The sequence below is a fragment of the Rhinopithecus roxellana genome, chromosome 3 (assembly GCF_007565055.1).
Source record: "Rhinopithecus roxellana isolate Shanxi Qingling chromosome 3, ASM756505v1, whole genome shotgun sequence".
Taxonomy (NCBI): Eukaryota; Metazoa; Chordata; class Mammalia; order Primates; family Cercopithecidae; genus Rhinopithecus; species Rhinopithecus roxellana.
Genome location: NC_044551.1, coordinates 142,519,839 through 142,535,450, shown reverse-complemented (window position 1 = coordinate 142,535,450; position 15,612 = coordinate 142,519,839). Strand labels below are relative to the sequence as shown.

The window sequence follows — 15,612 nt, the reverse complement described above, 5'->3', positions numbered from 1 at the left end:
TGCAAGTGAAAAGAAGTAGCTTTTTCAATCATAATACAACTTATCAAATCCCTCATCTGTGGGTTACTTAAAATCATCTCGCCTATGTTAAGTCCCCCATTTTGGGAAACATTCAACTATAATATAGGTAGGCGTTGGTTAGTCGGCCGGCAGTATTGGTTGAAACACTTGCTGTAGGTTGAATCATAAGAAATTGCTATTTGATCATTTTTAAATTTACAAAAACAACCAATTATTATGGCTCAATAGAATTCTTACTGTGGTTATACTTTCATAGTCTCTATTTTGAATATTTATATGCCTGTCTAAAATTACAGTTACTTTCAGTTATTTTTGTCCTGCTAATTAAAATTGAATTGTTAATAATAGTACCCTAATCTTACCTTTTGGGCATATTGATTCTCATTCAAGTTTCTAAATATTTTAAACTGTGGAAAGTGAGCTACAATCTAAGAACTTGGATAGGTGGAGATTGAAAGCTAATGAAACTTAATATCAGAGCTGTTTAATAACTCCTTCAACTGCAGCAAAAAGGAGGGCAACTGGTTTTCATGTAGCAATATGTAGAAATTTGTTGCTCATAAAGCATTTTTTTTAGGAGATAGTGTCTCACGATGTTGTCCAGGCTTGTCTTGAACTAACTGGCCTCAAGTAATCCTTCCACCTCTGCTTCCCAAAGTGCTGGGATTATAGGCGTAAGCCACCATTCCCAGCCTCATGAAGCATTGTTTGATGTTCTATTAAATATTTTCTCATGATGCCTACTATCTTTTAGAAGTTTGTTAATTTGTAATCTGGATAGAGGTTCATTTGACTTTACTGCGTGATATCCTTGCCAGTGACTCACCTCGTGGTAAAAGTAAATATTTTTGAGGATAAATTTGTAGAACTGTCTAGGTGTTCACTAATTAAAATGCTTTGAAAAGAAACATGTGGCTTCCAAAATGAGGGTAGCATGGATAAGATCTGGCACATTTCATTGGGTCACTGAATTTTTGCCAATGGCGTCACTTAACAACAACAACAGAAAAATACAACATTTCTATCATGAGTGAGGATGGAAAAAAATTAATTATAGTAAATTGCTAGGGAAATTATTGTCTATGTCATACTTTAATGCTTCACAGTGTTTGCACATTAACTTTTTCATTTAAAGCACATTGGGCAGAAGAACAAAAGATAGACTAGGAGAGATTTTTATGAGCAACTAAATAAACATGATTCATGCTGAAAATAATTATCTTTGATATATTTTTATCCATATATGGAAAAGTAGTACAAATATCTGTGTGGTTTCCTATCCCTTAGGTGTGGGCCATGATTATCAGTGGATAGGCCTCAATGACAAGATGTTTGAGCATGACTTCCGCTGGACTGATGGCAGCACACTGGTAAGATGTCCTTGAAAATGATGTCAAGTTCTACCTTCTGGAAATTTTGTACTGTGCACTGATTGCACATGACAGAGGTTGCATTAGACTGGAGACAAGTGACTTGCTCAAGGTCACTCAGTGAAACAGGGAAGGGTTAGAAGAGTTCCAAGCTAACTGATCCAACATCCAGTTCTCTCTTCAATGTTTGTGGTTCTCTTTAAAAGAGGAGTGTACTAGATTTCCATCAAACCAGAAAACCAGACGATTAGTAGAATTACCTTGGGTCTGTCTTTCAGATGGTTATCTTTGCTTTTTCTAGCTTCAGAGCAAGAAGAGAAGAATAAATGTAGGAGAAAAGTCCTTAAAAAAAAAACCATTCCCTCTTAAAAATTGCACTGGAAATCTGCTATAAGGCATGGCACATTTCCAAGCAAAAATATGCATTTATTTTTATCTTAAAGAAGATTGTTGATATGATCTTATGAATCTCTGCTGACTAATTACATATTTCAACTTGTTTTCTATATTTTGAAGAAAGAAGTGACTTGGAAATGCTGGCCACAACTTTGAGAAGGCTATAATAGGTTCTTAGAACAGGTGAAGCTGTTTTGAGTCACTCCTACTAAACTCAAATAAATCTAATTTTTTAGAAAGAGTTCAAATGTGATTGGCTCGACTAGTGGTACTCAGTGCTGGCTGTTCATTAGAATCACCTGGAATATGTAATTAAAAACTGGTGCTTAGGACTTATCCCAGGTCCATTACAGCAAAACCTCTAGCCGCTGTATTTTCTCAGTGTTCCACAGGTGATTCTGAAATGCAAAGTTGGGATCCACTGGGCTAGATAGTAAGTGTAAATTAAATTCTAAATTAGAAACAAAGTGTAAAAAATTGAAGATAATTTTAAAGGCCTTTTTGTGTGTGAATTACTTAGGTACTTCAGTTTCATTCATTGTCTGCCACTTGTCTGGATTTAATGAGTTTGGCAAAATACAAGGTTCATTCTAAAACAGATGCCAATGTAATCTTTGCGTTTGGAAGTTCTGCTGTGTCTTAAGGGAAGCTGCTCCGTCATGGACACATTACTCACTTTATCTATGTGTTAGCCACTGTATTAAGCCCTTGCATATGTTTATTCCCCACAATAACTGTTACGACAGGCATTGGGTTTTCCTTCACCTGTTTGACAGGTGAAGAAAGGGAAGATCAGTTAGGCTGAGCTGTTTGCCTGGAATCACAATGCTGTTAACTGATGAAGCCAGAATTTGAACTTAGACTTGTCTCCAAAGCCACAGTTTCTTCTGACCAGTACCTTCTTGGCTTTAAATAGAGTGTATCCTTTATTAAATTTTTGCTTTGAGCAACCCAAAATAAGACCTGAGTTTCTCTCTCTGTCACCACTGTTTATGTTTAATCAGCACTGTTTCACTGTTTGTCATTGAAGTTCTTAAGTAGGTTCTTTGGCAAGATGTGAGAAAAATAGGGAAAAATAGGTTGTTCTTAAAATATGTTCCCAGTAAGCTATAGGAAACACAACCTTAGAATCAGTAGTCTCAGTTTCTTCTATTAATAATTGTCCTGGCTGGATGTATTGGATGTGTATCTGCAATTGCTGCCTCTTTATGTTTTCATTTTACTGTACTTAGGGGGATAATACTGGTCCATTCGATTAATAGCGATTGGTATGGCATGAATCTTTATATTACACTCATTTTAACTGAAGATAATTTTGTTCTTATTAATTTCTAAGTGAACATATGATTAAGAGTTTATATTATAAACTGTTTTTTATAATTTTATTAACATATATCATACAGTGTATACATTTAATGAGTTTTCTTTGTTAAATGTGTACTTCATTCTCATGGAATAAATTGGGTTTTAGGGTGCCACTATTATGCCTACCTCCCACAAATTTCCCTTATTTATAGCCCAGTGAAAAGTGCAGGGTTTTGTGAGCCCCCATCATGTATACAGAAGCTGACTTGGCCAGGACTCAGCTGGCCATTTCTATCTAGTTACTGTTTACTTGTGCCTTGCAGATGCAGCCCATAACTTATCCCAAAGTGTACCTGTTGTCTGGGTTCCTGTAGATTCCAGCCCTGAGCCTAGAATAGCTGCATTTGACCAGGTGGAGTGTATGAAAAATCCCATTTTCCTACACATTGACCTGACTGAACCAAGTCCCATCTATTTCTAATCTGTCATTGGTTACATAGATTTGATGTGTGTGTTTTTATTCTTAGCATGTATGTGTGTTACTAGATGTTTATTCTGGTCTCTTCCTTAGCAGTTCACGTCTTTCAAGAAGTAATTCTTTTCCCTGCTTTTTATTTTTCATGGTGTCTGAGATAAAGTGTTATCCTTTATTCCTGTGTGCTTGGTTAAAGAGACTTCATATTGGCTTATATCTGGCAGCTATGTGGGTTCTGTAGAATATCTTAGGAAATTTATCTTCCCTGCCAAGTGCCATACAGGTGAGCTTGATTCATCATATATCATTATTCCTCTATGCCAAAGCAAGGCAACTCACCTACTTTTTGTCTGTGGCCATTAATTTTTAATGTAGGTACACAAATACTCTGAAAAACATAACAGTTACCATTTCCATAGTCTAGAATGGTCCTAAATGTGGTAAATTGGTGAGCATTGCACCTTGTCAAAAAAGAAATATTGATTTTTCCTCTGAAATTTTCCTCTGAAACTTCCAGAGGAAGATAACATAAGCTAACATAGATAATTATACAACATAAACAAGAACCTTACTCTTAATTAGTTGGCACTTTCACTTGAAATGTAAGGATTATGGAGAATGCACCGAGGGCCTCAGTATGAAGAAGACACGTGATGAAATGTATTAACAAGCAAAGTTTATCAAAGAAATGACACAAGTAAATCCAGAAAAAAACTCTGACAGACTCTTGGTTTCTTCTTAATTCACTCTTTGTGTAAAATAGAAGTGTGCTAAGGAGTGTCCCTTAACTTTGAACATTCTGGAACAGAACAGACCATCTGTCCTAGAGCCTGTCTCCCTCGCATTTGACTGATCTCCTGCCCACTTTCTTGCTTTTGTAACCACCCTTTCCTCTATCCTTTTCCTCTCTGACACAGCCTAGGTGTCCCTTAAACTCCTTTGTAGTTTTTTCTACAGTCACCATCCCCTTAACGGGTTCCATATGTGTGCAGGCCTTTGAATAAAACCCTTCTGCTTTGTTTCGCTGTTTACTCCAAGGTTTTTGCTTTTAAAAATATCGCTAACAGTAAAGTCTTGGTCACAGGGAGCAGTATCTGCTTATACTTAGAATGGTGTTAACTTGACTGTGTGCAATTTTAAGGACTTTGTTTATGTTTTGGAGTGCTTTCTCTCCTCTTCCACACCCTCTCTCCCTCCATTTTTTTCTTTGAAAGATTTATTAGAGCTTCTCCGTCTTGGGTGGTAGAACAGTATTAAAACAAAAAGAACCTTTCATATTTACCTTAAAGTATCTTTTGATATTTAGCCTTACAATCCAGTAAGAACAGACAAGTTTATATTAGGTCTCAATTTCAACGATCCTTTTTACTGAAATAATTAAACTTTGCTTTCAATAAACTTTCAGTAAAAATGTATCATATTGGCCGGGCGCGGTGGCTCAAGCCTGCAATCCCAGCACTTTGGGAGGCCGAGACGGGTGGATCACGAGGTCAGGAGATCGAGACCATCCTGGCTAACACGGTGAAACCCCGTCTCTACTAAAAAATACAAAAAACTAGCCGGGCGAGGTGGCGGGCGCCTGTAGTCCCAGCTACTCGGGAGGCTGAGGCAGGAGAATGGCGTGAACCCGGGAGGCGGAGCTTGCAGTGAGCTGAGATCCGGCCACTGCACTCCAGCCCGGGCGACAGAGCAAGACTCCGTCTCAAAAAAAAAAAGTATCATATTTAATGTTATTATGCTATACAGCTAGACTAATTCAATTAATATACTAAATTAATGATGTTGTTCGGCTAAATGATCTAAATTGCCCTTATTCTTGAGATTCTGATGGATTCGTTCCACATTACTGGCCACTATAGTAGAATGTTGTTATCACTGATAAAATGCCAAATTCTTATTTCTATTATATTTTAAAAATCTATTAATTTTTTTATTTGGGGTGTTTGCCCAATAAATTTCACAAAAGTGAATTCATGAAGAAAATTGTGTCTAGTCTTATCCTTGTGATTTATATTAAGATTATTTTCTTTTAATACATTTCAGTTTTTACTTTGTCACTTGGCTTTCTCCTAACCCAGTTACTCTTTAACTTGACTATTGTAAACTTGACAATTGCTCTCTATAGCAAAATGCGCCTACTGCTTTATTGGAAACCCTAACAAATAACTTCACTAATGAATTGCTTTGCTTGTCACCCAAGTAATATCTTCAAAGACACTCAGTTAAACCATCCAAGTTAAATATACATTAAAGCTGGCAAACTTAAACAAACTTTTCTTATCTAGCTTATATACTATTAGCTGACTTATAAGTTCTTTCTTAAACCAGCTGTTAAATGAATGACTAGTCAGAGTGTTTTCCTTCAAATCTGTTTTCCAGTGCTAATGACCTTTTCCTTCCCTGGCTATGAACTCTTCTTGCTCCCTTAAACTTCTTCAGTGTCTGCTCATTGCCTTCAGTATCAACTTTTAATTATTAGTACGGCAGACAAAGCCAATCCATTCCGCCTGCCACTTCCTAAGCGATAGCATCTCAGAAATACTCTCAGTTCCTGGAATAAGCCATGGGTTCTCACTCCTGGGGTGCTTTGCCTGTTCTAGCCCTAGCGTTCAGCATATTCTCACATCTTGTCCTAATTTCATCTCACAAACAGTCAAATACCCTGCATAGCCAGGGGTCTCCTTCCAGGAAGCCTTCCTTGCTGGATATGACTCAGAGCTCCTCTTCTGTGCTCCCACATCTTTTCTGTCCTCTTCCCATCTTAACTCAGGCCCCTGTGAAATTGACTTGCTGACACTGAGCCTTCTGAGATAGGAATTAACTTTCATCTCTGTTTTTTCAGCACCTAGCAGAGTAGTTGACATAGAATAGATATTTAATAAATATTTGAATGAACAAATGATAATCAGCATACACACATTGCTCAGCCAACTCTACCTTTTGAATCCTGAAATGAACACATTATGTCTTTTGGCTGAATCTCTTTGTGACATTTTTGTTTACCAAGTTAAAGATTTTATTTAAAGTTGTACCAGTATGAAAAACATCAAAACATAATGGATGGGTTTTATGGTGAAAAGACCAAAAAAAAAAAAAAAAAAAGATATTCCTTAAAAATAGAAGTTATAGTTGAACATAGTGCATCTTATAAATGTATCAACCAAAGGAAAACAAGTGTTTTTACTAGAAATGATGACAATTTTGTCCATGGTTGTCCTAGAAACACCTTTGCAATAAACTTTGGGAATTAAAAATGGAAAGTAAACTTTCAAACTTTGCCACCCCTGCAGGTTTGAGTTATATCAGGGCAGGTTTTCCATGAAACTTTAAGAAACCAACAATTACTCAAAACTTTGGAGGAGGATTTTTTTTCCAGATAGGCACATATTCCGTAGGTATACTTTCTGAAGAAAAATGAGTTTTAGAAACCTTATTATTTATATCCAAAATGGAGCGAAACAAACAAAAGGAAATATCACTCCCAAATGTTATCAGCTCATTTTACTTTTTATAGATGCTTTGGCTAAGAATGGTTTGGTTGCATAAGATGGGATAGGGCTTCATTTGTAAATCCACTATCTGAGGCTGTTTATTCAAGCGCAGAGGAAGCCAGACAGGCAGGGAACATTATGGAATCATTTATATTTGTCTATCAATATACCTCCTGGCAAAATGATTTCACAACACTGTTTTCAACTAAGGACTATAGTGTCTATGGAACAGCCCAATTAAAGAGCTATCAGAAACTCTTACATGCCTTCATCACACTGTTTTGTCTGATAAACTTCTCCAACAAGTGGTTTAAAATCAAATTGTGGAGCTCAGAGATTTAAAGCTGTCCTATTGCTTCCTTCTCTCTTGGACCCTCTGGAGTAAGATTCTCATGAGGGGATTCTCTGGGCTCCACATGGCTCCTTACTCGCCTTTCTTCAATGATTCCCCCCAGTGCCATCAAAGCTGACCCCTCCCCACTGGACACTGGTGTCTTCAGTGGATCAGATGCACTTACTTCAAAGGGAACCATCACTCTAGATGGCCATGTGTAGAGGCGAGGACTGACGAAAACTGACATTGCCATTCCATTTTTAGAATATTGAGGAGCTTTTGGAAGATTTAGTTTGTTCTGCAGAAAAAGCCCTGACTTTATTCCTAAACATTTTAAAAATCATTTTCTGCATCCCCTTCACTTTTTTTACTTCTGTCATCTCTATGTTGTCAGGACTCAGATGTCACCCCCCATGAGGCTGCTGGCTTCCCTGCTTCCTGGGAAGTTGTCACAGCTTCCTTCTTCTCACTTTCCATTCTACAGTCGGGAGAAAACAGAGACTTTCTCTCTTCTTCATTTGTCCAAATCTGGTCAGGAAGTTCTAGAACAAATTACTAAATCACAGATTCATAAATATCTTATTTTCTAGCTCTAACCAACTCATCTTGCTATGACAGTTTTGATATAAAGTAAAAAAAACCTAATTGATAGGATAATTAGTACAATTAATTGTACAATTAATCTTCATAACAAATTCTTCTTAAAAATATTTCTGGAAGATAACTCAATTTTGCATTTTGTTTTTCATTTTGGTAAGCATAGTTCAGCTTTGGCAACTTAACACCTACAATTTCCAACACCCGCTTGTCCCCCTTCACCAATTGATTCGAGTTGATGCACAAGAATAACTAGATGTGTGGATTTGACTCTAAATCCAGAGGCCCCTTCTTCTTCTTTCATAAATAAACACATTAGTCTGTCAAGCAAAGTATTGTGAGAAAAGCCAACTTTGAAAAAGGTGGAAACAATAAAGAAATAGCCCTTAACCTAGGAAGAGACACTTAAAAGGGGCAGAAAGAAGGGAGTAACAAATCACAGACCATAAACCATTATTCTTTTCCTGCAGCAATGTATCATTATTACCCTTTCATAAACACAAACGTTCCTATTCCCCTTCCTCTCCCAGATGTCTTGGACATTGTAAAGAGAATACGGAGTATTAACTAATTCCGGTGCTTTCTAAGCTTGTTTGTAGGTTTCTGCTCGTTTGAAAGGATTTCACATGATTTGGCAGAAAAACAATGCAAAACAGAATCTCCACAACAAAAATTTAAGTTTTCCTTTTCCTATCTGAAAATCTTAGAAGACTTTCTATACAGTGTTTGTAGATGGATGTGTGTCAGCTGTGGTGTGACATTAGCTCTAAGTCAAATACCATTTCTCTGTGAACAAGTCACACTGCATATCAACATTAATTTAATTATGTTAAACTTCACAGGCTTTATTGTATTAAGCCAAAAGCCAAGGAAAACATATGCTCATTTCTCATCCTTTAACACATTACTCGTGCGTGGAAGAATTCTCACATTCCTTTTTGCAAAAGACTACTGAGTTCTTAATGAAAATTTCCACTTGTGTTGTAGTTTAATTTAATTTGGAATCAAGAACTGATTCTTCTGATTCTAAATATGAGATATTGTGAGTCATAGAGTAGCTCTAGAACACAACCCTACTCTCTGCCTTGTCTTTCAGTTCAGACAATGAGTGGTGGGTTGAACAGCTGGAAGAACCATATTTTCTCACTACTGGAAAATCATTTTATAATTGACAAGATTATTATAAAGAATAAGAAAAGGAGATTTAGTGCAGTAGCATCTCATAGATGCTTTTCCAACAGTCTTCTATGCAACCTTAAAATCACGTGCAGATATTTAAATCTAATTGCTAATTAGTTTAAGGCAATGGATAACCATGGAAAAGGCCAAAAAAAAAAAAAAAAAAAAAAATGTTGAATGAGTTTTGGCAGTCTCTCCTTACATTTGGATCGTTAGTCCTTCATGACTGGAGACCTGTGCAAACAAGCTTGGGGTAAAGGAGCCTACTGGCACCATTCATTCTATGGATTAAATGCAAGTTGCTCTGTGGGCCTCTGCCTGAGGCCCCCTCTCTGACAGTGGTCTCACAGTGCGAGTAACTCACATCCTTCTGAAAATGCATTGATAATTACTGCTTTGTAGGGCAGTGAGCTCACACTATTACACAAGATTAGTGCTGTTCTCAAGAGCTGGCCAGATTGTCTTTCCCGCACAGAGGTTTGCCAGCTAGGAAAATAATGGGCATATTGCCACTTTAACAACTATCAGGAGACCCCAAGTTAGTTTTTCTTCCCTTCAGCATATTCATGTTTGTACGATCCAACTCCAGGCTGCCAGCATAGGGTAGTGACACCAAAACAAACGGCTCTTTCTCCTTTAAAACAAAGCTGCTCTTTTCTTTTCAGTTGTCGGTCAGCGAATTACCCTGTTCAACTAAAAGACAGCAGCAAAACCATAACCTCCCTTAAAATATAAATAAATAAGGACCCAGACTAGACTAACCTTAAGCAAGTACAAGGATCAGAAGAAGGTTTATCTTTACCTTGCAGGGAAGTCATTTGCCCCTAACAAACAAGACAAAGTTAAATGCCCACTCCCCTTCCAGACTGCAAACAAATGTCTATTGTGTACACCAGCCACCTAGGGATAAAAAAGTCATTTTAAAGTTACCAAATGTTTTGATTTCTGTAATAAGTAGTCTTCAGAGCCTCTTTTCAGATAACCGTTTGACCTGTGTTCTGAAAGGCTGGTGCTAACCCCAAGTGGTTATTCTGTTTGTTATTTAATGAAAAGATGGTTTCTTATCGGCGTATGTTTAAAACAGGTACCTGTCCTCTTGGGAAAGTGTTTTCTGTTTGGAATTTGCTTTCCTACTTCGGCAGTTATCTGCTTGCCCTTGGCATCCAGTGTGTTTGGATTGAATTTTGTAGCTCTGGGAGTACAGCAGTGGCCCAGGTGATGAAAAGAGTTTGCACACAAAGAAGTCAGCTCTTACTGCAGGTGTCACGGTTTCATAGCTAATCTACACAAATTGTTACTGAAAAACAAACTAACTGTGATTCACACTGCAGACATTGCATTTGTGTGCTTGGGTGTTTATCTATGATCTGACCTGTCCTAAGGATTTTAGGTGGATGTTACACATTTGGCTTTGGTTCTGATGCAATTTCACCATTGATGTAAATCACTTGATAATTTTAAAAGACAGAGTGGAAAAGAATCAACTGCTGTAGGTGAACATTTTAGTCAGAAAGAAAATCCAGATTATAGATAGAATGGACTTCAACAGAATAGAATGTAGTCAGGTTGGTAAATACTGGTTCACTGAGGTCTGTCTTGCAAAGTGTTCTCTTTGTGTTTTCACTCACAAAACTGAGAGAACATATCCCAGACAATCTTTTAATTTTTTTTTTTTTTTTTTTTTTTTTTTTTTTTTTTTTTTTGCTACATGGAGTACATAATCACGATTTGGGGGGACATATTCTAAGTTCTCTTTTGTTAAGTGGTGTAGCTGTTGATTCATAATATAAGAATAGATACATATCACCACCTAGTGGTCGTATTGTATTTTGTGTTTCAAACCGCATTTGCAGCACTCCACCCAGATACACACAGGAATAATACTATCTGTAAATCAAGTTCCTGTAGCTTTGAGTAGTTTCTAAATTCTAGTATAAATTGCATGATACTGTGATCCTGAAAGTTAAATGTGAAATGAGAGGATTTTTCAAACGCAGCATGAAACTAACACATGTAGTGCTTAGTAAAATCCTAGCAACTAAGGCATATATTAGGACCTATCTGTCCTGTGTTTTCACTTTATACACAATAGTAGAACCCTCGAGAAAGTTTTCCTTGGCCAGTTTCCTTGGGAGGTGAACCGAGAGGGCTTTGCGGGGTTTTTAGAAATGATTTTTTTTTTTTTTTTTTTTTTTTTTTACTGTGAACTAAATTAGCAATGTTTGGAGGAAAAGAGAGTAAGTGAAGAGCAGTGACTGAACCGTTCAAGAGAAAAACTTCCAAATCATAGTTTGAAGTTCAGTAAGTTCTCCCAACAATTAAAATAATATATTGTGAATGGCTTGACTAGACATGTATCAAGAATGGTTTTTCCCAAAGGGGTGTGCTTGGCAAAATCCATAAAATCTGTACAACGTCATCTTTAATTGGCCATTCAAGGTAATCTAAACTATGGCGAATTTTAAAAAACAAAAGGTGACTGCATCTAAGCTGAAAAATTGTAGATAATATATGGATAGATAGAGAGTTGGAAAGTAGGCCCTTGGCAGTTACAGATTCAAGATTTGCAGTTCCAGTTATACATGAGATCCTGAAGGTCTGCAGTATGAAACATTTGTACTTTTTGCTCAGGCACAAATTAGAACTGTACTCAATGACTGGCTAGTGTGTAAAAACTCTCGGTGAGCTCTCAAGTCTGTCTATTGGACAGCTCAGTTTTCCCCTTGCAAGAAGTAGGTTGCTATCTACTCTCCTGACCATTTTGGTTGTTCTCTACTGTATTTATGGCAGGAAATTATCTGCTACACAGATGTGTGTGAATAGAAGCATTACCAAGTCTTAGGTCTTAGGCACTTCTTTAATGCCAAGAAGTACTGTATGTGTAGGGGTGTGTGTGTGTGTGTGTGTGTGTGTGTGTGTGAGAGAGAGAGAGAGAGTCTCAAATTTATGACTCACAGAAATAAGAACTTTAATTTTGTCTAGTGTCTATGAAAATTCTGTCTCTTTTTATTTATATTGTACGATTTACGAGCCAGTAGAGAGGAAAAGAAACAGAAAGATTCTAAACAAAGTCTCTGACTCTTCCAGAGAACCAGTGTTCATTGATTATTCTTTGTGGTTATTTGACCAAGTTAAGGAGTTGTGAAATCTCAGTGAAAAGAACTTGAAATGGGTTGAGTATTATAAAGAAGCGCTAGTTATTGATTAGGTTGTGATAAGAACAATTGCTCTTAAAACTTCTTAGTCTTTTGCTCATAGATGAATTTGCTTCTCTGTGTGATGTGCAAGGGCAAGCTAGGACTTGACTGTGACAGCAGTGACTGATACTGGATGGTCTGGTTTCCTTTCTTCAACTGAAAGTAGTGCTGAAGATGAACCCAAGAAAACTCATTTTTTAACACAAAGAAGGAGGAAAAAAACTCCTGATTTATTTCTAAGTCTTATCTATTTCTGAAAAACTGCTTTTGTATTGTTTTGTTTTGAGACGGTGTCTCACTCTTGTTGCCCAGGCTGGACTGCAATGGTGTCATCTTTGCTCACCACCGCCTCCCAGGTTCAAGTGATTCTCCTGCCTCAGCCTCTCCAGTAGCTGGAATTACAGGTGCCCGCCATGACGCCTGGCTAATTTTTTGTATTTTTAGTAAGACGGGGTTTCACCATGTTGGCCAGGCTAGTCTCGAACTCCTGACCTCAGGTGATCCACCTGCCTCAGCCTCCCATATCGCTGGGACTATAGTCGTGAGCCACTGCACCTGGCCCTGAAAAACTGATTTTTTAACCTTTGCAAAAAGGCAGTTATCTATCACTGCATAAGGAAAAGGTCTATTAGTGTACATTACATTTGTATCATCAGTTTGTTTTGTTCATGCTTGTGATGCTAGTTATCTGCTGAGATTTTAGGTCATCGATCATGGCCACCTGGTGTGTATTTTAAAAGATAAAAGATATCTCTGAATGACAATTGGGACTTCCTAGACACTATGTAATTAGAAAATCTCCTTGAACAGATGTAAACCCCATCTGAATTTGGTAGATTGTTGGTAACTTTCAAAAGCAGAGACCTCTCCCCACCCACCATCATCTTTTTTTCCTCGGTATATTGATTGAATTAAGTTGGAGACTTGCAAAGAACTGGGAAGGAGAGAAATAACTCCAATCATTCTGAGTGAGAAAAATAGACAAATCACTCTGAGACACGTGGAATTGAGGTCACTCTCTGAGGGTTAAGGATGCTGGCATGCACAGAAGTCATGTGCACTGCAGAAGACCTGCAGGATGAGTCTTCTCTTTTGTGTTATTGTGAGACAGAAATAAATTTTTGACAAGTACAGATTATTTGGAACAAAATAATCGAAACATTTAGCGTTCAATAGACTTCGATGAATAGCTTCAGTCTCCTCTGAGTTTTCACCCTCTGTTAGGATTGGTTCACAATGAGTTCTCTAGTTTGTGGAGAGAATCATACTTATTAGCTGTTAGATTTTGTCCAGGGTTTTTTGAATCATTTTATTATTTTGGCAACTGATTTGCTTGAGTTCAATTGGGGGAAAAAGAAAGAAAAACAATAGCTGAAAAGTGACTGATTCCTGCTTAATTGAAATGGTTGCCCTTTTTGGCATGTTATTACAGATCTGGAGAACTAGTTAATTAATTGGACTCTAAAAATAAAGCAATTTTATCATATATTATCCAGCATTAAGCAGTTATATACTAGATACAAAATAATTATCTCTTAATAAAATGCAAGAAAAATGTACATCTGAGATGGCTTTCCTCTACATCAACTATTTGCTTTTTTTTTTTTTGTTTGGAGACGGAGTCTTGCCTGATCCTCCAGGCTGGAGTGCAATGGTACGATCTTGGCTCACTGCAACCCCCGCCATCCAGGTTCAAGTGATTCTCCTGCCTCAGCCTCCCAAGTAGCTGGGATTACAGGCACCCGCCACCATGCCCAACTAATTTTTTGTATTTTTAGTAGAGATGGGGTTTCACTATGTTGGCCAGGCTAGTTTCAAACTCCTGACCTCGTGATCCACCCACCTCGGCCTCCCAAAGCGCTGGGATTACAGACATGAGAAGTGCTGGATTTTTTTTTTTTTTTTTTTTTTTTTTTTTTTTTTTTTTGAGACGGAGTCTCCCTCTGTCACCCAGGCTGGAGTGCAGTGGCGCGATCTCGGCTCACTGCAAGCTCCGCCTCCCGGGTTCCTGCCATTCTCCTGCCTCAGCCTCCCGAGTAGCTGGGACTACAGGCGCCCCGCCACCTCGCCCGGCTAGTTTTTTGTATTTTTTTAGTAGAGACTGCACCCAGCAACTCTTTAATTTTTATGTCACAATTTCCTCTGCCATCAGAAGAGAGTGAAAATGCAAAGTAATTTTAGGGTTCTCTTACAGGTATAGTAATGATCTAATTCTTGTCCCTGGGTGGCAACAAGAGTTTGAGGTATGTAGCTGAACTTGAGTCCCTGAGGCACAGACAAACATGCAAGGGAATGACCAGCATTTATTTTTACCTAAGGGGTTAAAATGAATATCCCTAACCCATGCTGGCTTCTGGGAATAATTCTTAGTTTGCACATTCAGCCCTAGAAGAGGGTTGATCCAGGATAGATCACTCAGGATGTTTGCTCATAATTCCAAGTGAAGAACAAAGAAATCCAGATGGGAGGTACTGAGTTTTTCCCTGCTAATTCCAAGAATCTGTATTCCTGTATGTATGAGACGCCATATTGTGCGAGAAGATCTGTTACATTCTTATAACCCATAATTGATTCCCTGAGAAGGGATTTCTTCTTAACATTTAACTTTAGTGAAAAGAAAAGTACATTATTGAAGCTAAAGTTGAATATTTTTTTTTACTCTCTCCCTGTAAGTAATGTTAAATAAGGCTGTAAAGTATTCAGAAGGACACAAAGAAAGTTGGTAAGAAAACTGGAGTTTTCTTTGCTAAGTCAGTTTGGCAATAACATGAGGCAAAAATCAAAGCATCCTAGCCAAGATAAACCTGCACAATGGAATGATCAGATATGAGGTAATAGTGTGACATGCCTGTGGGTATCAGACATTCTTGTAAAAACCACAGAGCTAAAATTTAGTCCTGCACCATTAAAACACAGCTCTGCCAAGCAACAACAGGAACACTCGTTTTAAGTCATTGCTGCAAGCCAAATGTAATTCTCACCCAAAACAATTAAATCTTTTACCAGAGGCCTGAACCTGGGCAACTTGAGCCCTGAGAGTCACTTTAGTGGCATAGAATCCGAATCTCATTTCAGTGTGAAAATGAGATGGTTATTGTTCAGATCAGGAGGAAGTGTCAGCTGCAAAATACAGGGCAGTCAAGTGACTTTAGTAACTTGAAGTGATATTTGTTAAGACTAGATTTAAAAATGGTTAGCTAAGAAATTTGTATTTTTTGTGAGAAATGCACATATCATTTTATAAAGT

General features: G+C 37.6%; 1 protein-coding gene across 3 annotated transcripts in view; it reads left to right on the top strand.

Moving 5' to 3' along the window:
* VCAN (versican) overlaps positions 1–15,612 on the top strand; it is a 112,048-nt gene that overhangs the window by 82,773 nt on the left and 13,663 nt on the right. For all 3 annotated transcript variants that reach the window (XM_030927136.1, XM_030927135.1, XM_010385637.2), the window contains one exon: positions 1,309–1,391. In XM_030927136.1, the coding sequence (XP_030782996.1) occupies positions 1,309–1,391 (83 nt within the window). The remainder of the gene's footprint in view (positions 1–1,308; positions 1,392–15,612) is intronic.